Below are 27,913 nucleotides of genomic sequence, written 5' to 3' on the forward strand. Positions count from 1 at the left end.
ATGGAAAGCAAACTACATGTTGCGGTTTTCTCTCCGGTACGGGAACGCAACTAAACTAAACGGAATGCATCTTGGAGCATTCCGTTCTGTTCAGTTCAGTTTTGTCCCCATTGACATTGAATGGAGACAAAACTGAAGTGTTTTTTTTCCGTATTGAGCCCCTATGACGGATGTCAATACCGGAAAACTAAAACACTAGTGTGAAAGTAGCCTTAAATTGATTTTTCTCTCTATAACCCTCAAAGATTAGAAAATATCCTATTGTTTGAATAACCTATTCTTTTTATTTGAAACATATTCTTTAAGAATTTTTATAGAAGTTATTTTTTATCTTACATGTTACCAACTAGATGGAAAAAAAAACGTAAAATCTTGCAGATTTCACAATGACCATTAAACCGAATAACATTTTAACAGTTTCTGTTCTGTAGATATCATTTTTGAGCATTCGTATCATTATTATCACACGCAGGATAACAATGAAATATATACAGATAACACAGGATCCACCCCTCACAATAGGTGATGGTAAAGCTTATGTACTCCCCCTCCCTGCACAATGACCTATGCACGGGTCTCAGAACATGTCCAGAAAACTTCATAGACATCAATAAACATCTTGGGAATCATTTATCAAATTGGTGTAAATTAGAGCTGGCTTAGTTGCCCATAGCAACCAATCAGATTCCACCTTTTATTTTGAGCAGCTCCTTTGGAAAATCAGAGAAGGAATCTTATTGGTTGCTATGGGCAACTAAGCGAGTTCTACATTACATCAGCTTGATAAGATGCTCCAGTGGCGCAATAGGTTAGCATGTGGTACTTTAGACATCAGTTAGATAAATTAGTCCCTCGTGTCTATATTGTCTATGGTCCATGTCACTGCTGTACTGTATATCATATTTCCAAATGCTGTTAGCAGCTTAGGCAAGATGACCACCTGTCAACTGTCTTCACACAGAGCCTTAAAGACTGGCTAACTGTTCCCAGTGATTCCAGTGATCCACAATTCCGTGAAGAATTGATTAGAATGGTCCACATGACTGCTGAGAGGATTCGCACTTTAGGGGCAACCGTGCAGTTAATAGACATGGGATTTGAAACCGTGAGTGTCATAATACAACTATATAAAAGTCTATAAAGTAGTTATGGTACTAATGCCTTTATATAATGATTAGTAAAAATCCTTTTTTTAATGATTAGTAAATGATTAATAAATATTAAAATCCTTAGGGTGCATTTCCATGACCATATGTATTTTGAGGTCCGCAAAATGCGGGTCCATACAAAATATGGATGACGTCCATGTGACATCCGTGTTGCATTTGTTTTTTTGCGGACCCATTGTAACAATGCCTATTCTTGTCTGCAAAACAGACAAGATTAGGACATGTTCTTTCTTTTTTGCAGGGCTACAGAACGGACATATGGATGCAGCATTTTTTGCAGCTCCATTGAAAAGAATTTGTCCGCATTCAATCTGTAAAAAATACGTATTGGACTGGATTTAACTGAGTAGATATTAATTAGGAAATTGGATCAAAATGCTGAAACATTTTCCTGAGTTTTGCAGCCTCTACAGAAGATCTACTCACCGACTCCAAAGTAAAGTTGCTCCAGATACTTCCAGTGATAAACTGGAAAGTTATCCTAAACAAGGAAAATGAAAGGAGTTGTCAGAATGTTTAATACTGATGACCTATCCTCAGAAAAGTTGAGAAGTAACTTAGTCGCACCCTGCTCGTAGGTTCTTTCTTTAGCATTTCATGGAGTCGGGTTCCCACCCCATCAAATGTATGAAGAAAAAAGTCCAGAAAAAACTGTGAACTGTGGTTCCGTAGAAATATGCTTTGCTTTTATTAAATCTGCGGCCAATATTGATGTTACGTTTCGGCCAAACGCGGCCTTTATCAAACTGGTGCCGTTACGAGAAAGAAATAAGAATATCGCAATATAGTTGTAAGCGCGCTCAATTGTAGGCGTGCGGCCTCATCTGTATCTCATTGGAGAGGGTTAGACACCTGGCACCCCCACCGATCAGCTGTTTGAAGAGGCCACATTACTCTGGTAAGCGCCACAAGCTCCTCGTAGCTTACCAAGCACAGTACCATCTATTGGATAGCAGCTGTGCTTAGTATTGCAGTTCAGACCCATTCAATTTAATGAGACTGATTGGAGCCTAGGGCATCTGACCAATGAATGTGACATCACTGGCCTAGGAAGAGGCCGCACTGCTCCTTGAGTGCCACAGTCTCTTCAGACAGCTAATGGGTGGGGGTGCTAAGAGTCTGACCCCCGCTGATCTCATATTGATGACCTATCCTGGGGATAGGTCATCAGTAATAAACACTTGGACAACCCCTTTAACTATAAACCTCATGTTATGTAAAGGCTGTATTACATTGGCCGATATTTCAGCTGATAATCGTTAACGAAAAGCTCGAGCAAATGCTTAAAAATCAGCACTTGCCGGTAGCAGATTATGCTGTCTGATAGCCACCTGACACCATCAAACCACTAGACAGCACCGGGACAAGCGATAGCATAACGATCGCTCCTCCCCATGCTGAGGAGATCTCTGCATGTAAGAGCACCGGTTTCCACCGCTAGCGAGCAGGAGATGGCTGGTACGGAACGTTTCCCTTCCGACAATCCCTTGCTGATCTGTCTGGCTAATTACAGGCTTAAGATGTTCTTTTCTTGAATCGATGAAATTAATTGTCTTTATATTATCACCGTTGAAAAAATAGGATTGTGGCTAGTATGGCCGTCTGGCAGTGGTATGTCATTCATTCAAATGTAGAGATCCATTACAACTTGAAGCTATCAGCTGTTGGGTAGTAGCTAATTTTATCCAGTGTTCTGCATGACCTCAACATCTAAAGATAAGTGAAAATTGGTATAGACATGCCAAGTGTCTATTTCTTCGAGCACTTGAACTCAGATTACACACTCAAGCCAACGAGTTCATTAGGTAAAAGAATATGACTAGACTACTGAAATATTAACTTTAATGTTTGCTCACAGTTTCATGGTGGACAAACCATTCAGTTCCCTCCAGCAATCCTGGCTGAGTTGGGAAATGACACTGAAAAGGCGACTCTTTGTTTTTATGGACATGTGGACGTTCAGCCTGCCAAAAAAGAGGATGGATGGAAGACTGATCCCTACACAATGACTGAAATTAATGGTTTGTACTTTAGTTCGGAACTTATTTTATTCCCACTATTGTACGTTTATTCGCCAGCGCTGTTGCATAGAAAAATTTGGAAATTTTTATCGATATGTGGTTTACATGAATATTTAATATTGTCTGCTAATCTATTTCTAAATCTTCTCACCTAAAGGAAACCTGTATGGACGAGGCGCAACAGACGACAAAGGCCCTGTACTAGCTTGGATACATGCCATAGAGACGTATATAGCCCTGAAAAAGGTACAAATTATCTTTGTAAGGCCTCATGCACATGGCCGTTGCCCGGCCATGGCCGTATTGTGGCCCGCAAACAGCGGGCCACAATGGTCCTGACATTACAATATTAGTAATAGTACCTGGCAGTGTAGGGCATAATGTGTAGATGCCCATGCAGAAATGATTTTTCAGATGCGCTGCTCCGTTTCGCCTCTGTGCCCCCCGTTCTCTTTTGCTGCAGTGTATGCTAATTAAAGGCATTGGTACAGGGAGGAGGGGACGGCCGTGTTTCTCAAGGGGCATCTCCTTCTCCTTGGCTGTGACGCGCTCCACTGCAATTGAGCACTATTTGTATAATGCTGTTCTTTTCCAGATGCAATACTTCTCAGTCCATAATTGAGCTAATGAACATGAAAGACTACCCGTAAACATATTTTTATTTCTTCATTATTTTAGGATATCCCTGTAAATTTGAAGTTTATCATAGAAGGAGTAGAGGAAACAGGTTCTCCTGGTTTAGAAGAGCTGCTAAAAGGACAAAAGGAGTTTTTTTCAGATGTTGACTATATTGTCATTTCTGATAATGTGTGGCTTAGCAGCAAGCCTGCCCTTACATATGGAACTCGAGGCAATGCATATTTCTTTGTTGAGGTAAATATATCATTTTTGATGATTATTCTAGCTGTACCATCTGCATATGTACTGAATATCAATCAGAAATAGAGCATACCTCACAGGAGCACTATATATATATATATATATATATATATATATATAGATGCTTCCACCTCAGAAATACATAGATGAGTAACCACCTGGGATGATGGTCTCGGTTCAGTTCACGCTGTTTTTATTATGTTATTCTGTCTAGTTTTTGTTTAACAGATGCTTTTGCCAAGCTCATTTTTTACTGGATGTTTCTTATGGAAAATGTCAGCAGTTGCTTAACAAATATGGACACCTGACGTTAATTATTTTTACCATTGAAACCAAGAAATGAACACAAATGGAAGAAATCCGTTAGCATCCACGTGTTTTCTACTTCAAAATGTGAAAATAGGCAAATAGAGAAAAACATATAAAGCAATTTTCAGTATAATATAATTTAAAATATTTAATCTTGTATTGTTCTAATTTATTATTAGGTGGAAAGTGGAAAGAAGGATTTACATTCAGGAACTTTTGGAGGCATCATTCATGAATCAATGAGAGATCTAGTATATCTTTTAGGTAATATATGATATATGGTATGTCAGTTACTAGTCTGTTTTATCCATCCATCAACCCATTCATTCATCCAGCTCAATGTTTTAACTCTCTTTCCCTTTGGTAAATATTATTTGCTGCCCATCAAAATGCTACACGTTATATTAAACTGTAAATTTTAAATTAAAATGTGGCAGAAAAGTGACAAATGGAAAATAGGACTGGTGGTGTGTGACATATTTATGATAGATGTGTGCTGCCATTAAAGGCTATAGACATCTTTGGGCACAGCGGTTTTGTTATCACATTTTACTCATTTTTAACTCAAATTTTTTTTTTCTGTTGGTCCTTATTAAAACTTTTTAACAATTATTCTTCTACAGCTTTCAGTTTCTGTGCATTTGCAAACTAGCAGGTTTTCTGTGTACCTTGAAACTGTCAGAGAATTGCACTGACAGCTCGATCTGTAACCCTTATCTCTGAACTCCTGACAGATCATAAACACTCTTTATCGCTAAATTCAGTTTGATTAGAAATTAGCTTAAATGAGGGCTACAGATCGAGCTGTCAGTGCTATTCTCTGACAGATTCCACGTGAAGTGGGCCTGCTAGGCTGCAAATGCACTGAATTTGAAAGCTGTAGAAGAAAAATGATTGAAAAAAAAAAAGGTTTTTAGTTCAAAATGAGTAAAATGTAAAAATAAAATAGTCCCCACAGGTGTCCATAGCCTTTCAAGGGACTCTGTCAACAGGAGCATGGGCAATAAAGCAAGGCCACTTACAATTTACAAATAGGCTTAACTCACCTGAAGAAAACCATTTATTTAGTCTTTACTTAGTAAATCAGTGCCTATATTCTGCAGAAGTTACAATTTATGCAAATTAGTAGTTCCATATACCAAGGGTATTCAGGAAAAATTGTTAGGAAACATTCTTTCCTGTATATTTACTTGCATATAAAGTGCAAGTGTCACAGCCTTTGGTTTGCCCTGTGACACTGTTGCCACACTTGTGGTTGCCTGCGGCAACATTTTGCTATGAGAGCATGCGGTGGCAGTGCCTCGGCCTTCTGGGTGATTGCCGTGACATGGTTGCCATGCATGCTGTTGCTGGTATGGTAACGTGTGGTTTGGTATGCTTGGGTGTGCACTTCCCCTTTAAGTGGCTTCCTTCCTCTGTCTGGTGTTGAAAGGGTTAACTCCCTACCTAGTGTTTTGTGAACACTGGGTTTATGTGTGTGTGGGTGTGGCTGCTTGGGCTATTTAGCCTCTGCTGGATGCCTGAAGCTGAGGGTTCGTCCAGCCTTGGTGTATGCTGGTGGTTCACTGTTCCTGGCTTTTACCATCTGTCCAGTGAGGGCCACCCTTGTGGTCATTAATGTTATTATGGTGTCTCTCTCCTTTCTTATCTTTTGGTTTGCGTGGGTTATGTTCAGGGTCTTGTATGTCTTGTGTTACATGGCTGGTGATGTTTGGTGTCCAGCATGTTTGCTAGACATTCCCCTGTCTCACGTTTATTGCAGCTATAGACAGGGGCGTCGTTAGGTCAAAACATTCGGGGCTTGAGCCCCGGATGTTTTGACCAGTGCCCCGAATGTTATGCTGGCAGTCATTTCCACACAATCTCCTGCACAGCCCGGAGCCTGACTCCGCCCACTCATGTGACTGATCATGTGCTCCTGACATCATGAAAGGTCCTAATGCCCACTAGGAACTATCAACTCCTGAGGTAGGGCATGTGAATGGAGCATTTCTAGGTGCATGTTGTGGCTGTATTCTGCCCCCTGCCCTGTACTGTACCCCCTATGCTGCACTTTGTGTGCCTCCTGCCCTGTACTGTACCCCCCATGCTGTACTGTGTATAACCCTGCCCTATACTGTACCCCATATGCTGTATTTTGCCCCCTGCCCTGTACTGTGCACCCCATGCTGTATTCTGCCCCCTGCCCTATGCTGCACTGTGTGTGCCTCCTGCCCTGTATTGTACCCCCTATAATGCACTGTGCCCCCTATGCTGCACTGTGTGTGCCCCCTGCCTTACACTATACCCCCTATAATGCACTGTGCCCTCTATGCTGCACTGTGTGTGCCCCCTGCCCTGTATTGCGCCTGCTATGCTGTACTGTCCCCCCTGCCCTTTAGTGTACCCCCTATGCTGCACTGTGTGTGCCTCCTGCCCTGTACTGTACCCCCCATGCTGTACTGTGTATACCCCCTGCCCTATACTGTACCCCATATGATGTATTTTGCCCCCTGCCCTGTACTGTGCACCCCATGCTGTATTCTGCCCCCTGCCCTATGCTGCACTGTGTGTGCCTCCTGCCCTGTACTGTACCCCCTATAATGCACTGTGCCCTCTGCCCTGTATTGAGCCTGCTATGCTGTACTGTCCCCCCTGCCCTTTAGTGTGCCCCCTATGCTGCATTGTACCCCCTATGCTGCACTGTGCGTCCCCCCTCCCTTGCCCTGTACTGTACCCCCTATACTATACTGTGCCCTGTACATTGTAACCTCCCTTCTCTGTCTCTAGTGCTTGCCACTTGGCACTATCGTGGCACACTAAGGCCGGTTTCACATCACGTTTTGCCATTCGTCTAATGCAGGGGTAGGCAACCTATGGCACTCCAGCTGTTGTGAAACTACAACTCCCAGCATGCATTATTGCTCTGCTCTTCTCATAACTCCCATAGAAATTAATGGAACATGCTGGGAATTGTGGTTTCGCAAAAGCTGGAGTGACAAAGGTTGCTGACCCCTGGTAATGTATACAGACTGACACCATACAAAAAAATGATACGTTAATGTATACGTTTTTTTTTTAACAGACTTTTGATCCGAAACTAAGGAACAAAAGGGTGACCCCTATTTAAGCCCTGAAACTCTCCCTGTCTTCTCAGCCCATGCAAAGATCTCTATGATAGAAAATTGCATGCCGTCGTGCCTCGACTGTATGACACCTGAACACCCTATAATAGTGAGGGGACACGACCACCGGCTCCCTACACTTAATACGGAGGGAGTCAGGGTCACCTAGGATCAAGCAAACAGGAAAACACAAATCAATGAACAGACTTATCTGTAGAAGGATCAGTTGTAGCATCCAGCATGTACACACTCCAGGAAGTTGTATAAACCGCAAAGTGATGCAGTATGGGAAGGGATTTAAAGGGATGCAATCAGTGCAACTACATGACAGCTGAGAGAGGCTAACGAGATGACAAAACAAAAGCAAAACAAAAGAACCTCAAGCAGGAGGTTCTGAAGAACGTTTGTCAGAGCTTCTCAGATGTCTGGCGGTGACAGCCACCTTCCCAGGTTGGGTCAGTGATTTCATTGTCCACCACCTCCTATTCCACTTCCTCACTCTGGTCATTCTCCTGACTTGTTGACCTAACAAGAACCTCACTTATTGACATCCTCATCATTAGTGATGAGCAGCAGGGGTCATATTCAAATTAAGAATATTTTGTAGAATATACGTCATATATTTGCGAATTTGTATATTTGCTTTTTTTTTACGTGAAAATCGCAAAGGTAATGATCACATATTATGTGAATATTACACACTCAATACAGGCGTGGGTCAGAAACAAATATATAGCACTATAGAATATTTTTTCCATCTGAAGTGAACACATGATTCCTCCCTGCTTCTTACTTGTGGGCCAATGATGTAATTGGCCCACAAGCAAGAAGCAGGGAGGAATCGTGTTCAGATGGAAAAAAGTTACGAATATTCATCATTACGAATATATAGCACTATATTCTATAGTGCTATATATTCGTTTTTTTGAATATTCATAATTTTTTTTCCATCTGAAGTGAAAACATGATTTCTTCTTGCTTCTTACTTGTGGGCCAATGATGTCATTGGTCCACAAGCAAGATGCAGGGAGGAATCATGTGTTCAGATGGAAAAAAAATAAGAATATTCGTTATTATGAATATATAGCACTATAGTCTAAAAATTCGCAAATTCTTGAAGTGCCGATATTCACGATTAAAATTCGCTATTTGAATATTCGCACTCAACACTACTCATCATTAACCTTTTGAGACACTAATTGTTGTTGACTTATTGGCAACTGTGGCTCATCATCATCATCCACCTTGTGAAACACTAATTGCCGTTCCCCACTGTCATCTTCTTCTGACTGTGGAAGCTCAAGAGTTTGGGAATCAGTGCACAAGATCTCATGTCCCTCCTTAACCGGACTTGGCGAGAGGCCCAAATCAAGGAATGGCGCTGAAAAGAGCTCCTCGGAATATCCGAGTGTGGGATCACTTATTTGCCAAGACTCTCCTTGGTGGGAGGAAGGAGGATCAGGGTGAGGATTATGTTGACCAGACTCTTGGCTACTGAGACTGGACTTTGCGGAAGAAGGGTGGTGCTTAACCGACTGGAAGCATTATCTGCTGCAATCCAACCGACCACCTGGTTGCACTGGTGTGACTTCGAGAGTGGTGTCCTGCGCCGCCCTGCAAACTGGGACATAAAGTTAGGAATAGGTATCGTGGATGAGTGTGTTTCTTCTGCTCTCGCAGCAGGCACAGTTTCACCGCGCCCAGGGCCATGGCCTCTGAGTGCACCATCAGCAGCACAGCCACTTCCCCGTCCCTTACTGCTCACCTTGAGCATATTAAATGGTATATATGCTTGCAAGTATGTCACACATACAGTAGCGCAGGTTTTGTAAGTGTATGCGCAAATAAATGACACTGAATGTCACAGATATTTAGGATGCACAAATGTCATGCAGGAGAAGTAGCGCAGGTAATGTCGCTGTCACCAGTGGCGAAAAAATTACACTAAATTTCAAAGATATTTAGGAATGCACAAACGTTATACAGGAGATGTAGCGCACGTAATGTCGCTGTTAGCAGCGGTGAAAAAATTACACTGAATGTCATTGATATTTAGGATGTACAAACGTTATACAGGAGATGTAGCGCAGGTAATTTCGCTGTTAGCAGCGGCCAAACAACTGCGCTGAATGTCACAGATATTTAGGATGCGCAAATGTAACACAGCAGATGTAGCAAAGATTGTGTCACTGTCAGCAGCGGCCAAACAAGTGCATGCAATTTAGCACAGGTTGCGCTAGTAATATATATTGCAGCCAGATAAAACAATAATGGACTTTTGGGTCTCTAACACCTTTCAAGACAAAACCCTGCCTAAAAAAAATAATAATATTCCTGTCCCTACACTATCTGTCCCTTCTGCTGCAGCACTCCCTGACTAAGACTGAGCCGAACCACGTGTCATCGGGTGCTATATAACACCTGATGATATGTTCTGACCAGCCAATCACTGTAATGGCAGTAACCATCATGGCTACAGCATTACAGTGAGTGGCACTACTTCTCCGCACATTTATTGGCAACAAACATGCAGGGAGGACACTCGAGTATCGCGCTTGAGCACACACGGTGTTTGGCCGAACACCGCGATGTGCCGAGCATCGCGATGCTCGAGTCAAAATGGTGTTCGGCAGAGCATGCTCGCCCAACACTAGGTGCCGCCCTACCAACAGGATAAAACCTTAAAGATGGGGGACTCCATATAGGAAACTAACCCTGGTAAACTCTGAACCAACCCTACATTGTCCCAACAGTGTCCTCCATTCACATTTATCAGGGGACGTATAAATAGCAGGGAAAAGAGGAACCATGCTCAGACAAATCTGTCATCATTAGTAACGGCCTGTGTTCTGAGTAAGTGGCTTGATTGTGAGCCTATTATCTATCTTTTACTTACATGAAATTGCATTTTGGTTTATATTCTTGTTGGACCAACTTACAAATTGGTTTCCTGGGCATTGCCCACACACACTATTTATAGGTCCGCTGATGAACCCAAATGGTGGAAAACTATTGGGACAGTGTAGGGTTGGTTCAGAGTATACTAGGGCTAGGTTCCAGCACAGGATCCCCCATCTTCAGGGTGGAACCCTGTTAGTAGGGGGATCTAGGAATTATCTATGGACAGTACTTTTCTCCCCCTATTTCTTACCCCCTATTTGGGCCTCCCTCTGTCACTCTAATGTGCACCTTTGAATTTTTGTATTGTTTCTTTGACCTATATGTATGTTTCTTTTATTTGGGGCCTGTCGTTATTTAAACAATATTAATTGTCCGATTGTCTGTCTGGACCTTTTACCTTTATTCATTAAAAGTTTTATGTTTCCATGCGCTCAGTGATGTTAGAATATTTTGACAGGGTTTACATTTATATCTATTGATCCACTTTCAGTGATATGTTTAATTTCTGCAGAATAGAGGCACTAATGTACTATACAAAGAAAGTGTTGTCTTCAGGTGAAGATGTATTGTGCAAGCATCTGATGACAGGCTCCCATGAATGATACAAAAAATGAAAATCAGACATCAGCCCTGTACCTCACATGGATACAAAGCTGTCCTTTATCAGGGGGTATGTCCCTTCTCCCGCAGTTCTCTCCAACTGTCACAGCTTCTAAAAGAAGATCACGCTAGTGGCAGCTGAAGGATTGAAAAAAGTATGTGCGTCCACCTCAGCCAGGTAGACAGAGAAATAAGGAAAATGGCAAACAGCTGGTGGCGCTATACAGATAGATTTTCTAATTTCAGAAAAGTACACAAGTATTCAGATCCATTTGCTGGTTTCAAAAATGTTAAATATTTTTATGAGACAACCCCTTTAAACTAATAACAAGTATGACAAATTTCTGCCAAATATTGGACCAAGTTTTCCTTAAAACATGCTTTTTTTTCAGTGCTACTAGAGATTTACTTGAGGTCTGTGCTACAAAACCTCAACTGAAATCATGTGTCCTACAATATGGTGGACAATACGATACTGTAAACCATTTATGGACTGAAATGCACATAGTCATTTGCATGAGGTCTTCCTGTTAGAATAAAATCATATAGTTCTCATAATTTATTTTTAATTTAATCTATTTGTTCTTGTTCACAGCAAGTCTTGTAGATACATCTGGGCATATCCTCATCCCGGGAATTTATGATGATGTAGCCCCATTGACTGAGGAAGAAAGTAAACTATATGAGAGTATCGAGTTTGACATGGAGGAACATAAAAATAACACAGAAGTGAACACATTTTTATATAACACAAAGGTAAGAGATGTCTCTAGTATATCCCATCTCTTCCCTCACTATTCTCTTTTTTCCGCCATTACTAAATACCCTTAAGCCACTGAGACAGTAATATGAGTGGCTTTTTTTAGAGCGTGTATTATAGATATAATACCTGAACCTCCTGTGTCATACTAAATCCAGTTTTGATGAAACACAGGAGGTCTAGCTTTCCAGGTGGTGTGTCTGTCATACAGGTGCCAGAGCCACCCATGCAGTTTTTTGAGTCACACACAGGCATGGATCCAAAACGATGGAAATATATAAAGTAAAGACTGATACTTCTTGTCTCTTGTCCGCTGTATTTGGCTCAAAAATCTTGTATTGAAAACCTCTTTCAAAGACTGCAGAAGTAAGCCTGATTGATGGCGGGGAACAGGTGAGTATGGGTTTTATCCACAGCTACAGAAGGATGGGATTAAAATGTAAAATATTTAAAAAAAAAAGTAAAAAAAAAAAGAAGTTTGACAACCCATTTATCTATAGAGAACTAATGAGATTCAGTTCTATAGATGACCACACACAGGCATATATTTTTACCAACGATAATGAACAATGAGACGTCTGCCTTCAGGCTGCCAGTGGTACATGGAGTTCAATGCCTTCTCTTTCATATGTGGGTCTGGAAATAAAGTTTCTCCTTGTGGAGACTGCCAAGTTAGCATAGGGAGTCCAGGCAGTGCTCCCTGGGATAAATGTAGGCAAAGTAGTTCTCTCTGAAGAAATAGCACTGTCTCTCTAGGCGCCACCAGTTACTGCCCTGTAAGTTAATGTTTGACCTTTTAACAGACCTGGGAACAAGACTGGGAATGCAAGCCTCAGCAGAACCATCTATTTTCTCTATGGAGAATGTTCTAGTTTGGCTTGTAGACCAAGTCATGTTTCAAGGCCTGTTAAAGGGTCAAACACCCCAATAGAGATACAGTTTACTTTCTTCCAGGAGAACTACTGTACTTTGCATACCTTTCATATGTAAATAGAGAAGGATTATGTATATATAGAAGCAGGAATGGCTGCATTTATAATACAAATAGCAATGGTACCGCACACCTTATAGTGCGAAGGTGCCCACAAAGGACTCTTCGGTCCAAATATTACTGCAATAAATTTGCGGCACAATTCTGTAGGTATGCAAATCAGGTCACATTTATTAATACATATGCCAATTTCACATTATTCTCAGCATGGAAATCCAGATTCTTTCAAGCGACATTTCGGTCGATTGCAGACCTTTATCAAGCCAAATCTAGAATAGGCAGGAACGAGGTGAAGAACGGTGGTGCCACCGCATACATGCATGTATAATACATGCAGACCTGTTATTAAACTGTGCACAGCCCTGGAAGAAGGGTGTGCATTATGGACTTTCTATAGTATGTTACTAGGTATTTGCAGGTCTCTGTGGCAGGCATGAGAGGAGGACATCCTGGGAAGAACAAGCCTAAAGAGGGTATTAGATTTCCCTAATGTTGTCAGGCAAGTATTAGAACATTTTGCTGCCCAGATGCCACACAGTAGACAAAGATTATTAGAAAACCACTTTGAGAAATATTGATCTCTTTAGGCAATATTCAGTACATATCCAGCATCAGCAAGAGAATGGAGTTTGATATCTTTCAAAGGCAGGTCCAAGTGCCACCTTGTGGCTATAAGTGGTAATGTTTTTTATGTATCCTGGAAAATAATAGCTCACATTGTGCTCTAAAGGGTCTGTTTTGAGGTTTTTATCAGGAGGTATTCTTGATGAAACTTTAGCTCAGTTTGCTTCAGTATTCCGTATAGTAAAACAGAAAAGTTATTCCCAGTGTATACCACCCAACTCAGGCCAAAGTAGCACTATAATGGGAGCGTACAGGGATGTTTAACGTACAAACCAAAAGCTTTCCCAGTGCATTTTGCAAAAGAGCAAATGTGAAAGGAGCCTTACTCTATAAGCATGCTAGCAAAATAACATTTCACCTTTCATGCAGGAAGAGATTCTGCAGCACATGTGGAGATATCCCAGCCTTTCCATCCATGGAATCGAAGGAGGATTTGCTGGAATTGGGACCAAAACTGTCATACCTTCAAAAGTTATTGGAAAGTTTTCGATTCGACAAGTTCCAAATATGCAAATCCCTGTTGTAGAAAAGCTGGTGAGACAGAAATATATCTTTACTTACCGTCTAATGCATTAAGGTGTATGATGAGTCCCACAAACTGCACAATGCTACAAGAACTGAATCGCAAAGTATTACAATATTACTTCTCTTCTATGAGTCAGACCTTATGTCAGATCTGTGTGCAGAGAGTCTGTATGGTGGCACATGGAGTCCATGCGGCTCCTCCACATTAGGGAGCTGAAGGCGTTGTGGATGGCATATTACGGCTCTCCAAAATGTGTAGGCCTTACTGTGCCTGAGGCATAAGGCCTTATTCATACCTCAGTGTTTGATCACTATATTTCATCATTTTTAAGCCAAGATTAGAAAAAAAAGAGAAGTATACATTTTCCATTATATTTCTTCAGTATTTAAGATCCACTCCTATTTTTGGCTTAGAAAAGATCAAAACTACTGATCAGTTTCTAAAAATTGATTGAGGCTTTGAGGTAATCCTCTGGTTATAGTCCATTCTACCTTCAGAAATACCTGGACCTCATTTGGGTGAATGGCCAGAGCCCTCATTTATGTCCCCCATTGTGTACCCTATTGCATACATTTGTGGGCATCCAAAAAGGTGAATATAATAAGTATTTTCCTTATACAAAGCAAGTAAATTTGATAAGAGGAGAGTTGTGTCTTTTCCTCATACATTTGCTACTTTTAGGATATTCTCCTGTCTTTGTCCAAAAGAAAAAGCAAAAACTATACAAAACAGCCATGTGTGAAGCTGGCTTTAATCATGTCCCTAACTCATAGCTCTAAAATCTGAAGCTCATTTACAAATGATAATTTATGAACTGGTTTTGGAGATCCAGTTAAAGGGGATTTCTGGCATTTACATATAGATGACCTATCCTGAGGATAGGTAATCAATATTAGATAGGTGGGGATCGACTTCCAGGGACCTCTGCCAATCAGTTGTAAGACTAGGCCGCGGTGCACCATGCGTAGGTTTCTCCCTAGGTCATGTGACATCATATTCATTGGTCACATGACCTTGGCACAGCTCAGCTCCATTCAAGTGAATGGGGCTGAGCTGCGATACCAAGCTGAGCGATGGAGGTGCTGGGTGTCAGACCCCTGACAATCTCATATTAATGACCTATCCTGAGGATAGGTCAACAATATGTAAATCCCAGAGAACCCCTTTAAAGTTCTAAAATAAAAATGTTACCTGCCTTTTTTTTATATATTAAAAGCTACGACTTAGACCAAAAGGACTAAGCATTGTTTTTGTAATTTTCACATAACAGTTTTTCATGTATGTTGTTATGCTCCATCATAGGAGCAGAACAATGAAAATAATGGAAGTGACGTTTCCATCTTATAACGGATACAAGTGGCACCCGATGGACCTAACTAGTAGAACGGGATCCGTTATCCGAACGGGATCCAGCTATTCACAGAACAACATAGCATAGCATACTTTTAGAGCATTTTTCAGTCAATCTGCAGCAGAGGTCCCTAACAAAGTCTGTAATGCAAATGTGAACTTAGCTAGTTAGGGGCTGGTCATATATGGTTTATGGTTCTCATACACCTTCAATAGCTGTAGGTCAAATGCTTATTCAGCCAACAGCTATCTCTCCCTACTCCCCCACACACATACATGCTCTGCTCAGCCGATGGGGAGCAAGGAAAAAGCCACAGCCTATCCTTTTCTTCCTTATATGTTGGGTTTGGCCAACCATATTCTAATGTGTATGGGGGGCCTTTAGTTTAGTCAGACATATTCCGCAACCTATTTACTTCAATAAATTGAACCGAGTCCTAAAAATTAAATTTAGGAATCTGGTTTACCTGCATTGCGTCTGCTTACAATTTTTTTTCTTTTGAAGAGCTAAAATATGTTGCAAGGAGCCCTTATCTGCATTCTGTTGTGCACACTGTTTTACCACTTCAGTGTAAACCTAATAAATAACCTTTTACCTTCATTGTTGGGGTAGATTATAATCCCATATTTGCAAGCCAAATATACATTGTCTCATTATCTCAAATACTTTCAAATTAAGTGCAAAGTAGAAGGACATTAGGAGGAGGTGACAATACCTTCATTTACCTTCATTAGCTCCATTCAGTCTTTAAAGGGTTATTCTGCTTATATAAAGTTATTTCCTATATAAAGGATAGGCAATAAGTAGTAGATCATTTTGGGGGACTCCTACTGCTGGGACCCTCACCAATCATGAGAACGGGGACCCCATACCCCATGGAGGCCTCTCCGGAATGAACTAGACTGCTGGTCTTCCCTAGAAATAGAGCGGTCACGTGCATGATCGTGGTGGTCTTAGCAGTAGAACCTCCACTGATCTAATAATTGGCACCTATCCTGTGGATTAGCATATTTTAACATTGCGTAACTGGAATATCTGTTTACGTACTTGTCAGTGCTGGTTCAATGCCACCAAACTCTCCATAGCAATGTCCTATCATCAGACATTGGTTAAATAGTGACAACATGTTCAAAACTTCACAGCTACGCAATCTTTTTTATAGGTGAAGAAGCATCTGGAAGATGTGTTTACTAAACTGAAAAGCCCAAACAAGCTTAATGTGTCACTGGAGATTGGAGCAATGCCATGGGTGGCTAACGTGGATGATCCTCAGTATGAAGCAGCTAGGATTGCAATACGAAAAGGTTTGTGCTTCCTTCAAATACATGTACTATGCATGTAAATAAATAGAAAACTATACTGCAAGATCTCTTATAAAATTTAAGGTGTATTTTGTTAAACTGCTGACATCGTTAAGTAGGGGCTGAGGAGAGCAGTACAAACATAAATTTTATGGAACTTTTATCATCAGGACTAGTGACAACATGAATTTTAAGGGTTGGTTCACACTGAGTTTTTTAGGGGAGGTTATAAAGCAGATTTGCCTGTAGGGTTTTCAGCCAAAGCTGGAAGTAAATTTGGAAGGAATTGGAAATATTAACAAAGGATTTATACTTTTTTCTGCTGGATCCACATCAAAAACCTACAGACAAATCTGCCTCAAAGCCTCCTCTATGTGTGAACCTACCCTATGTGAGACAGTGACAGGTAGAGTGATTGATGGCAGGTATTTTCCCCCCAGAATTCTGTCATATGCAACTTAAGCTCCAGGGAATGCCCAGTATGTAGTGGAAAGCCCAAGCTTTCCTGAAGTGGCTTTGTAAAAAGCCAACATAGGGCCTGGAGTTTTGGGTTGGGGAAGAGTTGGTCAGGTTCCCCAATCCGCAGTCCACTTCTGGTAAGAGCTTTAGCCTGCTGTCTCTGATTAGCTGCACCTACAGTGCTTTCACAAAAGAGTCTGGGATGAGAGCTGGAAGAGCTGGGACTGATGCTGGTGCTTATAAGTAACTTGCTGCGAGAAGAACTCCAGGGCTGACAGTACTGTGTATAGGATAGTTAGTGAAACACTGTGTAGTTAGTGCTCAGACGAGCAGGATTAGTTTTTGTGTTTTGCCTGAAATGTAAAGGCCCTTTATTTTGTTTTTTGAAACCACAATAAAGTGGAACTTTGTTTGGACTTCATCCTGTGTGTCACTGTCTCTGACTGCCCCCATGCCGGTCAATCCTGCCTCTACCAGAGCTAATTCCCACATATGGTGGAGGATGCGGGCACAGTCTTAAAGAGACATACACTGCATTAAGAAACTTTGCTGCACAGCGTTCAAAATGGAGGAGCTACTCAAACAATTGTTACAGGCTAATGCTAGCCTTCAGCAGGCTGCTGCCAACTAAATACAGGTCAGCGCATCCCTGCAAGAAGCCAGCGCCACCCAGCGATGAGTACATGAGGAAGCCATGCGTGCCCAGCGGAAACAAATTCCTTGCTAGTGGAATCCGACAGATGGCCTTAAAGGAACAGCAGCAGATTAATCGGCAGCTGCAGGAGCTAATACAGACTTTGGCAGATAGAGTCCAGAGGCCTCAAGCGCCGCTTCTAACAGTCCGTGCTGCAGTAAAGACCTCCTTGCAGAAAATGACCCTCACTGATGACATCGAGGCCTACCTCATGGTGTTTGAGTGAGTGGCAGAGCGGGAGAAGTTACCTGCAGACCAGTGGGCTGATGTGGTGGCTCCTTTCCTAGCGGGAGAATCGCAAAAGGCGTACTTTGACTTAAGCGAGCAGGATGCCAAGTACTATGCAAAGTTAAAGGGTGAAATTATTGCCCGTCTGGGGGTTAACGTCAATGTCTGTGCACGACGGGTGCACAATTGGACTTATGCAGAGCACTTACCTGCCCGGTAGCAGATGCATTACCTTTTCACCTGGTACGAAAGTGGCTGCAACCAGAGGAGTCAACCTCTGCACAGATCGTGGAGAGAATGGTGCTAGACAAGTACATTCGTTCCTTACCTCCTAGGATCCAGCACTGGGTCAGTCAAGGAGACCCCACAGACACCAATCAGTTGGTCAACCTGGTTGAAAGATACAAAGCAACTGAGGATCTACTCCAAGAAGTGCCTCCTGGACATACTAACCCTTGGAACAGCAAAATGCACGGATCGCCCAGTAAGACTGTTCCTTTTCCTAAAGGGGTAAAAAGTGCTGTTAAGAGAGGTGGCTCAGAGGTGGCTCAAAGGTTTCAGAGGGACCCAGAAGTCCAGAACAGGTTCTCAATTTGGGGACCAGGGCCGCATACAGTCTTGGCGGTGTCTTGGACATTTTCATATTGCTGCAAGCTGTCCCCTGACTACTGAGCCTATGGAGTGTGATAGAGCCAGACGATTATTTTTGTTTGCACATCCTGCTTGTTCTGCTGGGACTGAACAGCAAATGCGTGCCCTAACAGTGAATGGATGTACTGTTCATGCTCTACTGGACTCTGGAAGTTTGGTTACCCTGGTGCATGCCAGTCTGGTAGACCCGTGGGCCTTCAGAGGACATTTCATTGGGATTTTGTGTATTCACAAGGACATTAAAGAATATCCCACAGCCTTGGTCACACTAGAGACTGAACGCGGAACTGCCTGTCATGAAGTGGGCATAGTTAAGTCTCTGATGCACAGTGTAATCCTGGGGAGAGACTTTCCATTTGTAAGGTACCTGTAAAAGGTAGTGTCCGAAGTGGAAATAGTGTGCTTGAGATCCAGGCAAAGCGTCGTCAGGCGAATAGTTCAGAATCAAAATCCGGAGAAGAGTCAGGCTGGCTAAGGTCATTCACGATCTGGCGGCAAGGTACAAAATCAGCAGGCTGTAGAATAGTCGGGATATCAGGCAGGAGTTCAATACAAGGAAGATCACTGAAGTCAAAACACCCAGGGAAGAAATCCAAATAAACGGGCACTGAGTGATGACCTCACTTCCTATTTAAAGGCTGTCCAGATTGAGAATTGTCCACAGCTGGCAGCAGGTGGAGCTAGAGAGTATGATGTAGTGTTGAACACAGTAAGGACATTCCCAAAGTCTAGATCTCTTCTGTAGCACAACAGGTAAGGCTATGGTTTAAGAGACCAGGAAGATCCCGGTTCGAATACAACCCGGGTCATGACAGGGCCCCCTCCCCAATGGACCCCTCCGGGGGCCTAGCGGGGCTTAGTGGGAAACGAGGTATGGAAGTCTCGTATAAGAGAAGGGGCATGCAGATCTTTGGCTGGAACCCAGGAGCGGTCTGTGACAGGATACCCCTTCCAATGAACCAGATACCGAAGGTCACGGCCCTGTCTTCTGGAATCAAGATTCTTGGAGACTTCAAACTCATTTTGTCCATCAACAAGAACAGGAGGAGGTAGTTGTTGTGATCTGGAGTAGCGGTTGAAAATAGCTTTTTTGAGGCGTGAAACGTGGAAGACGGGATGTATCCGGAGAGAAGAAGAAGGTAATCTTAAGCGATAGGAAACTGGTCCAACTCGAGCAATGACCCTGTAAGGACCGATGAATCGAGGGCCCAATTTGGTAGAAGGTTGTTTCAGTCTCGCATACTTGGTTGATAGCCAAACTCTGTCCCCCACCACATATGGAGGTATATGGCGTCTTCGTCTGTTGGAAAAAAGCCTGTACTTGCCTGCAGACTTCCGTAGTAATAAACGAATCTTCTTCCAATGTAGTAGAATATTTTTCACCCGCTGATCTGCTGCTGGTACACCAGAAGAAGGCTGGAGTAGGGGAAAAGTCTGAGGGTGATAGCCTAGGGCTGCGTAGAATGGTGTGGTATGAAGAGCACTGTGCCAACGGGAATTTAGGGCGAACTCAGCTAAAGGCAAATACTCAGACCAGTTGGAGTGTAAGGCATTGACATAATGTCGAAGGTAGGTTTCTAGGGTCTGGTTCATGCGTTCGGTTTGACCATCAGTTTGAGGGTGATGTGAGGTAGAGAGTGAGAGCGTTACTCCCAGTTTCTTGCAGAACGCTCTCCAGAATCGGGAAACGAACTGGGATCCGCGGTCTGAGATGATATTGGTAGGTATGCCATGATGTCTTACAATATGGGAAAGGAAAAGAGTGGACAGTGCTTTCGCTGTAGGTAATCCCGGAATCGGCACAAAATGAGACATTTTGGAAAAGCGATCCACTGTGACCCATATAGCAGTCATGCCCTCGGACTTGGGTAAGTCTACAATGAAGTCCAAGGTCAAATGGGTCCAAGGCTGGCGAGGTGCCGGAAGTGGATGTAACAGTCCAGCAGGTAATGTGCGGGGTACTTTATTAGCAGCACAAGTTGGGCAGGCAGCCACATAGTCAGTAACATCCTTTTTCATACGAGGCCACCAGACATGACGCTGCAAGGTCTTAAGAGTGATGGTGACACCAGGATGACCGGATAACACGCCATCATGTGCCCAGAGGAGTATAGGTTTTCTGAGACTAGGGGCTACGTACAGGCGACCTGGTGGTATCTTCAAGCCCTGGGGAACACGATTCTGGGTTTCTTGTAGTTGTTGGGAAAGGGCCGTAGAGATCTGTGCGACAATTTTGTGAGGTGGGATTATATACTGCTCGGCTGGTTGATCTTCTTCAGAGGAAGCGAACTGTCTGGAAAGAGCATCAGCTTTTTTGTTTCTATGTCCTGGAACGTAAGAAAGGACAAAATTAAAACGGGAGAAAAACAGAGCCCATCGAGCCTGACGTGAGTTCAGACGTCTAGCAGTCTGAAGATACAGTAGGTTTTTATGGTCAGTGAGGATAGTAAAAGGTTTGGAAGCCCCTTCCAGAAGATGTCGCCATTCAGACAATGCCAATTTGATGGCCAGTAGTTCTCGATTCCCAACATCATAATTCATCTCTGCCGGAGAAAACTTTCTAGAGAAAAAAGCTACTGGATGGATTCTACCAGACTTTGGCTGTCTCTGGGAGAGTACGGCACCTGCTCCAACCTCAGAGGCATCAACCTCAACAGTGTACTGGAGGTCAGGATTTGGATGCAGAAGAATTGGAGCTTTACTGAACATGTCCTTTAATCGCTGGAAAGCTGATTTTGCTTCTGAAGACCACGCCTTGCAATTTGTACCCTTCTTAGTCATGGCAGTAAGGGGTGCCGCAATGGAGGCAAAACTCTTAATGAAGCGTCTGTAGTAATTTGCAAATCCTAAAAAGCTTTGGAGTCCTCTTAAAGTGGTTGGTTGGGGCCATTGCAAGACAGCGGAAAGTTTTTGAGGGTCCATTTGGAAACCGTCCGCACTTATGATGTACCCAAGGAAAGGAATACAGCTTTGATGGAAACTGCACTTCTCGATTTTTGCATAAAGATGGTTTTCTCTAAGCCGTTGTAGTACCTGTTTCACATGCGAGATGTGCTCTAGAAGAGTCTTGGAAAAGATTAAAATGTCGTCCAAGTAGATGATCACAAAATGGTTGCTGAAATCATGAAAAATTTCATTCATGAAACGTTGAAAGACAGCAGGTGCGTTACACAAGCCAAATGGCATGACCAAATATTCAAAGTGTCCATTACGAGTGTTGAATGCTGTCTTCCACTCGTCCCCCTCATTAATTCGAATCAGGTTATAAGCCCCTCGTAGGTCTAGCTTGGAGAATATAACAGCCCCCTTAAGTAGATCAAATAGTTCAAGAATGAGTGGCAAAGGGTAGGAGTCCTTTACGGTGATTTGATTTAACCCCCGATAGTCTATGCATGGTCGAAGGCCCCCATCTTTCTTTTCAACGAAGAAGAAACCTGCTCCTACTGGAGAAGAAGAGGGTCGGATAAAACCTCTTTCCAAGTTGTCTCTTACGTATTCCTCCATAGAGTTTTGTTCGGGCAGAGACAGGGGGTAGGTCTTTCCTTTGGGAAGAGGTGCTCCGGGAATCAATTTAATTGTACAGTCAAAAGGACGATGTGGGGGTAACACCTCTGCCTTTTGTTTGCAAAATACGTCTGCAAAGTCATGGTATTCACGAGGGAAGGTAGGTGGGATAGTCACAGGAGCCAACATGCAAGCAGAAAGTCTTTTGGGTTGAGACAAACAGCGAAGGCGACAGGACGATCCCCAGGAGGTTAGTTCTCCATTTTCCCAATCAAAAGAGGGGTTGTGAAGTTGTAACCATGGGTAACCAAGGATGATAGGCAGAAGCGGAGAATCAATAAGAGACAAGACAACTTCCTCTTTGTGGAGGAGGCCTACCTGCAGGGTGATTGTCGTAGTCTCGAATTTCACAATACCATCTCCCAAGGGCTGTCCATTCAGGGTGGTAATGTTCAGGGGTCTAGACTTAGGAACAAATGGGATGTTGTTCTTTCTTGCAAAAGTGTAGTCCAAGAATATACCCGCCGCTCCGGAATCCACAAAAGCCTCACAGAAAACAAGCTTAGAAGATAAATGGATAGTAGCCGGAACAGTAATCTTGGTCTTGGAGGATCTACCTGTAAGGTCTAAGCCAGCTCCTCCAACACTGGTTAGACCCTGCCTTTTACTGGACGGGAGGGGCAGACAGATACTAAATGTCCTTTAAGTCCGCAGTACAGGCACAGGCCCAATGAACGCCTCCTTTGTTTCTCTGACTCAGTTAGGTGGAGACGGCTCACCTCCATGGGTTCCACAGGTGTCTGGGGTTCAACAGAGGTTTCAGGTTCTGGCTGAGGTGGTGCTTGGAAGTTAGGGGCCAAACGGTAAGCTGGCCTAGGAAACTTGCGGGTTCTAAGTCTCTCTTGGCACCTTTCATGGTACCGGACATCCAGACGAACACACAGCTCTATGAATTTCTCAAGGTCTTCTGGGAGATCCTTATAGACTAATTCGTCCTTGATGCGATCCGTAAGACCTTTTCGGAAGGCTGCACGTAATGCCCTTGAGTCCCAATTTGTTTCAGCAGCAAGGGTACGGAACTTAATAGCATACTGTGCCACAGATCTGGTGTCTTGTTGTATGTCCAAGAGGGAGTACTCAGCTGCAGAAACTCTACCTGGCTTGTCAAATACAATCTGGAGAGAGGCCAGAAATTTTTCAGCATCTTGGAGTACAGGATCGTTGCGTTCCAAATAAGGAGAGACCCAGGCCAGGGCCTTCCCCTTTAACAAGGAAATTACAAAAGTCACTTTGGCAGACGAAGTGCTAAAAGTTGCAGGGTTGTTGCGGAAATGCAAACGGCAAATATTTAAAAAGCCTCTGCAGTCCTCAGTATCACCACCAAACTTGTCAGGCAAGGGAAGTTTTGGTGGTACAGAAGAGGCGGGTTGGACCGTAGTAGGAGTAGGATCCGGAGTCTGAACCGTTGCAGAGGAACCAGGCAAACAAGATTTGAGCATGGTGCAAAGTTCATCTAACTTGGCGTCCAGGGAAGCAAGATGCTGTTCATGAGCTCCGATCAATTGTCCCTGACGTGTAATCGCCTTAACAATCTCAGCAGGGTCCACTGCCATTGTGGCCCGTTTATTATGTAAGGTACCTGTAAAAGGTAGTGTCCGAAGTGGAAATAGTGTGCTTGAGATCCAGGCAAAGCGTCGTCAGGCGAATAGTTCAGAATCAAAATCCGGAGAAGAGTCAGGCTGGCTAAGGTCATTCACGATCTGGCGGCAAGGTACAAAATCAGCAGGCTGTAGAATAGTCGGGATATCAGGCAGGAGTTCAATACAAGGAAGATCACTGAAGTCAAAACACCCAGGGAAGAAATCCAAATAAACGGGCACTGAGTGATGACCTCACTTCCTATTTAAAGGCTGTCCAGATTGAGAATTGTCCACAGCTGGCAGCAGGTGGAGCTAGAGAGTATGATGTAGTGTTGAACACAGTAAGGACATTCCCAAAGTCTAGATCTCTTCTGTAGCACAACAGGTAAGGCTATGGTTTAAGAGACCAGGAAGATCCCGGTTCGAATACAACCTGGGTCATGACACCATTGTTCTAGGACTTGTGGGGAATGAAAAGTGTGCGCTCCACTATAAGGGTTCCTTATGACAATAATGTGTGCCCTGTGATAAGCCCGGTACCCTTGAGCAGGATGCTGAGGTGCCAGCAGTAGGGGTGACCACTGAACCCAATAATTATCCCTTAGATGTTCTTGCTGGTGAGACAGAGGAGCCAGAGGAAAGTGGAGATATGCCTGATTTAGAGGTACCTCGGGATAATTTTGGCACTGAGCAACTCAGAGATCCCACATTATTAAAGTCAAGGGAGAATGTTAAAGTCATAAATGGTGTGCCTCAATTTCCAGGGACCGATAAAATGTTCCCCCACATGTACCGTGTATAGGATAGTTAGTGAAACACTGTTTAGGTAGTGCTCAGACGAGCAGGATTTATTTTTATGTTTTGCCTGAAATGTAAAGGCCTTTTATTTTTGTTGTTGAAACCACAATAAAGTGGAACTTTGTTTGGACTTCATCCTGTGTGTCACTGTCTCTGACTGTCCGCAAGCTGGTCAATCTGCCTCTACCAGAGCTAATTCCCAAGATTTGTTGTATCAGGTTGATAAAATACGTGGGGAAGCTGTTGAGCAGCTCGTGGTGCCACAGTCATACAGTAGAATGGTGTTAGACCTGGCTCATAAGCATGTGCTTAGTGGACACCTAGAATGTGACAAAACCAGAGAACGCATTTTGCAGAGATTTTTCTGGCCTGGTGTGTATACTGAGGTACAAAGGTACTGTGAGTCCTGCCCTAAGTGCCAGCTAAGTGAGTCCACTGGTTCCTCTACCTATCATAGAGGTTCCTTTTGACAGGATTGCCATGGATTTGGTTGGCCCTTTAGTAAAGTCTGCTAGGGGGCATCAGTATATCCTGGTGGTGTTGATTTACACCACCCGCTATCCTGAGGCATTCCCGCTAAGAAACACCTCGTTTAAGACCATAGCACGAGAATTGTTTCACATGTTTACCCGGACTGGTATACCTAATGAGATACTTACCGACCAGGGTACCCCCTTCATGTTCAGAGTCATGAAGAAGTTGTGTAAATTGTTAAAAATTAAATACCTGCATACATCTGTGTATCACCCGCAAACTGACGGTCTTGTAGAAAGATTTAATAAAACATTAAAGAGTATGTTAAGGAAGGTGGTCAGCAAGGATGGGAAGGATTGGGACTGTCTTTGCCATTTCTTATGTTTGCCATTCGTGAAGTTCCTCAATCATCCACAGGTTTTTCGCCCATTAAACTTGTATATGGCAGACATCTGCGTGGTCTCCTTGATATAGCAAAGGAAACCTGGGAACAAGAGCCCACCCCTTACAGGAGTGTAATAGAATATATCTCCCTGATGCAAGACCGAATTGCTGCTGTCATGCCAATTAATAAAGAGCATTTAGAACAGGCTCGAGAGGCCCAAAGCCGGGTATATGACAGGTCCGCTAGAATAAGAAACTTTAACCCAGGGGACCGAGTGTTAGTTTTAGTGCCCACGGTAGACGGTAAATTTCTCGCTAGATAGCAGGCAGCTTATGAGATAATTGACCGAGTGGGTGAGGTAAACTATAGGGTGTACCAGCCTGGTAAGAGGAAGCCAGAACAGTTGTACCATGTTAACCTGGAAAGACAGAGAGACTCTGTCAGCTCTGAATGTTCCCTGCAGTGGAACTCCTGAAGTTAGTGTGTCTGATTCCCTGTCAAAGTCACAGAGACAGGAGGCCAAGGAGTTCGTGCAGAGGAACACTGACGTGTTTTCAGAGTTGCAAGGGCTGACAAATGTCATTAAGCATGACATTGTCACCGATCCACATGTACGGATTCATTCAAGACCTTACAGGGTTTCTGAAGCCAGCCGACAGGCCATATCTGAAGAGGTTAAGAAAATGTTAGCCCTCAGGGTGATTGAGGAATCAAAAAGTGAGTGGTCCAGTCCCATAGCGTTGATTCCTAAACCTGATTTGTAATGACTTCCGTAAGTTGAACGAAGTATCCAAGTTTGACGCATATTTTATGTCACGAGTTGATGAGCTCATTGAGAGACTCAGTCATGCTAGATACTTCTCCACCCTTGACTTGACCAAAGGCTACTGGCAAGTTCCTTTTACTGACAGAGCAAAAGAAAAAACTGCGTTTGTTACCCCAGATGGGCTCTTCCAATATGTCTGCTTACACTTTGGGTTACATGGGGCTCCAGCAACTTTTTAAAGATTAATGGACATTGTCCTTAAAGGGCTTCTGTCACTCCACTAAACTCATAATTTTTTTTTTGGTCTCCCTAAAATCCTTGTGCTGCGATTTCTCAATATATATAGCTATTACTCTGTTTGGTTCAGTAGTTCTATAAAAAAACTGACTTTTATATTATGCAAATTACCTCTCTAGCAGCAGGTAGGGCGGCTACCTGCTGCTAGCAGCCGCATCCTCCATTCATGACGCCCCCTCCTCATGTTGATTGACAGGGCCAGCGGACGCACTCGTCCTCTGACTGGCCCTGTCTGCATTTTAAATCTCGGTCTTCAGTTGGCGCAGGCGCACTGAGTGGAGGACACTCGCTCGGCCGCTCCATCCTCAGTGCGCCTGCGCCGATGACGTCACATGTACACCCAGCGCAGGCGCACTGAGGATGGAGCGGCCGAACGAGTGTCCTCCACTCAGTGCGCCTGCGCCAACTGAAGACCGGCGCGAGATTTAAAATGCAGACAGGGCCAGTCAGAGGACGAGCGCGTCCACTGGCCCTGTCAATCAACATGAGGAGGGGGCGTCATTATGAATGGAGGATGCGGCTGCTAGCAGCAGGTAGCCGCCCTACCTGCTGCTAGAGAGGTAATTTGCATAATATAAAAGTCAGTTTTTTTTATAGAACTACTGAACCAAACAGAGTAATAGCTATATATATTGAGAAATCGCAGCATAAAGATTTTAGGGAGACCAAAAAAAAAATAATGAGTTTAGTGGAGTGACAGAAGCCCTTTAAAGCCCATAGTCGGTATGCTTCAGCTTATTTGGATGACATCATTATTTTTAGTCACGATTTGGAGAGCCACTTACCAAAAGTACAAGCTGCAGTAGATTCTCTCAGAGCGGCAGGGTTGACCGCCCATCCCAAAAAGTGTACTTTAGGCCTGGAGGAAGCAAGTTACCTGGGTTACATAATTGGCAGGGAAATGGTAAAGCCTCAGATAAATAAAGTTGAAGCTATCCAACAGTGGCCACATCCTGTGGCCAAAAATCAGGTGAAAGCTTTTTTAGGAATTGTGGGGTACTACCGCAAGTTTATTCCTCTCTTTGCCAATACAGCAGCCCTGTTAACAGCCCTTGCCAAGGGAAGTAAGTCTGTCATGGTCAAGGGGAATGCAGAAGCTGAACAGGCATTCCAAGAATTAAAAGTGGCTCTCGTCCAGACTGAAGCATCTGATGTTGGGCTAGGTGCAGTGTTGTGACAGGAGGTTGACGGTGTGGAACATCCTGTGACATATCTGAGCAGGAAGCTTACTCCCGCTGAGAAAAAATTATAGCATTGTTGAACAGGAGTGCTTAGCAATTAAGTGGGCCCTGGAATCACCTGTTGGGACGCCACTTTAGGTTGGTCACTGACCACTCTCCACTTACATGGGTGTGCCAGCAAAAAGAGAGAAATGCACAAGTGACGAGGTGGTTTCTCACTTTACAAAATTTTTACTTTTCTGTTGAGCACAGAGCAGGGAATCTGCAAGGAAATGCAGATGCTCTGTCTAGGACACATTG

At 43.4% G+C, this 27,913-nt stretch overlaps 1 protein-coding gene across 2 annotated transcripts in view; it reads left to right on the forward strand.

The window, feature by feature from the left end:
• The window catches only part of CNDP1 (carnosine dipeptidase 1), a 51,511-nt gene that overhangs the window by 19,092 nt on the left and 4,506 nt on the right, over positions 1-27,913 (forward strand). For both annotated transcript variants that reach the window (XR_006389943.1, XM_044293080.1), the window contains exons 4-11: positions 962-1,105; positions 3,028-3,190; positions 3,348-3,436; positions 3,869-4,063; positions 4,558-4,642; positions 11,579-11,739; positions 13,728-13,892; positions 16,398-16,539. Coding sequence is in view for 1 of the 2 variants with exons in the window: in XM_044293080.1 (XP_044149015.1) it covers positions 962-1,105; positions 3,028-3,190; positions 3,348-3,436; positions 3,869-4,063; positions 4,558-4,642; positions 11,579-11,739; positions 13,728-13,892; positions 16,398-16,539 (1,144 nt within the window). In the remaining variant the exon portion in view is untranslated. The remainder of the gene's footprint in view (positions 1-961; positions 1,106-3,027; positions 3,191-3,347; positions 3,437-3,868; positions 4,064-4,557; positions 4,643-11,578; positions 11,740-13,727; positions 13,893-16,397; positions 16,540-27,913) is intronic.

This window comes from Bufo gargarizans, chromosome 5, assembly GCF_014858855.1.
Source record: "Bufo gargarizans isolate SCDJY-AF-19 chromosome 5, ASM1485885v1, whole genome shotgun sequence".
Classification (NCBI taxonomy): Eukaryota; Metazoa; Chordata; class Amphibia; order Anura; family Bufonidae; genus Bufo; species Bufo gargarizans.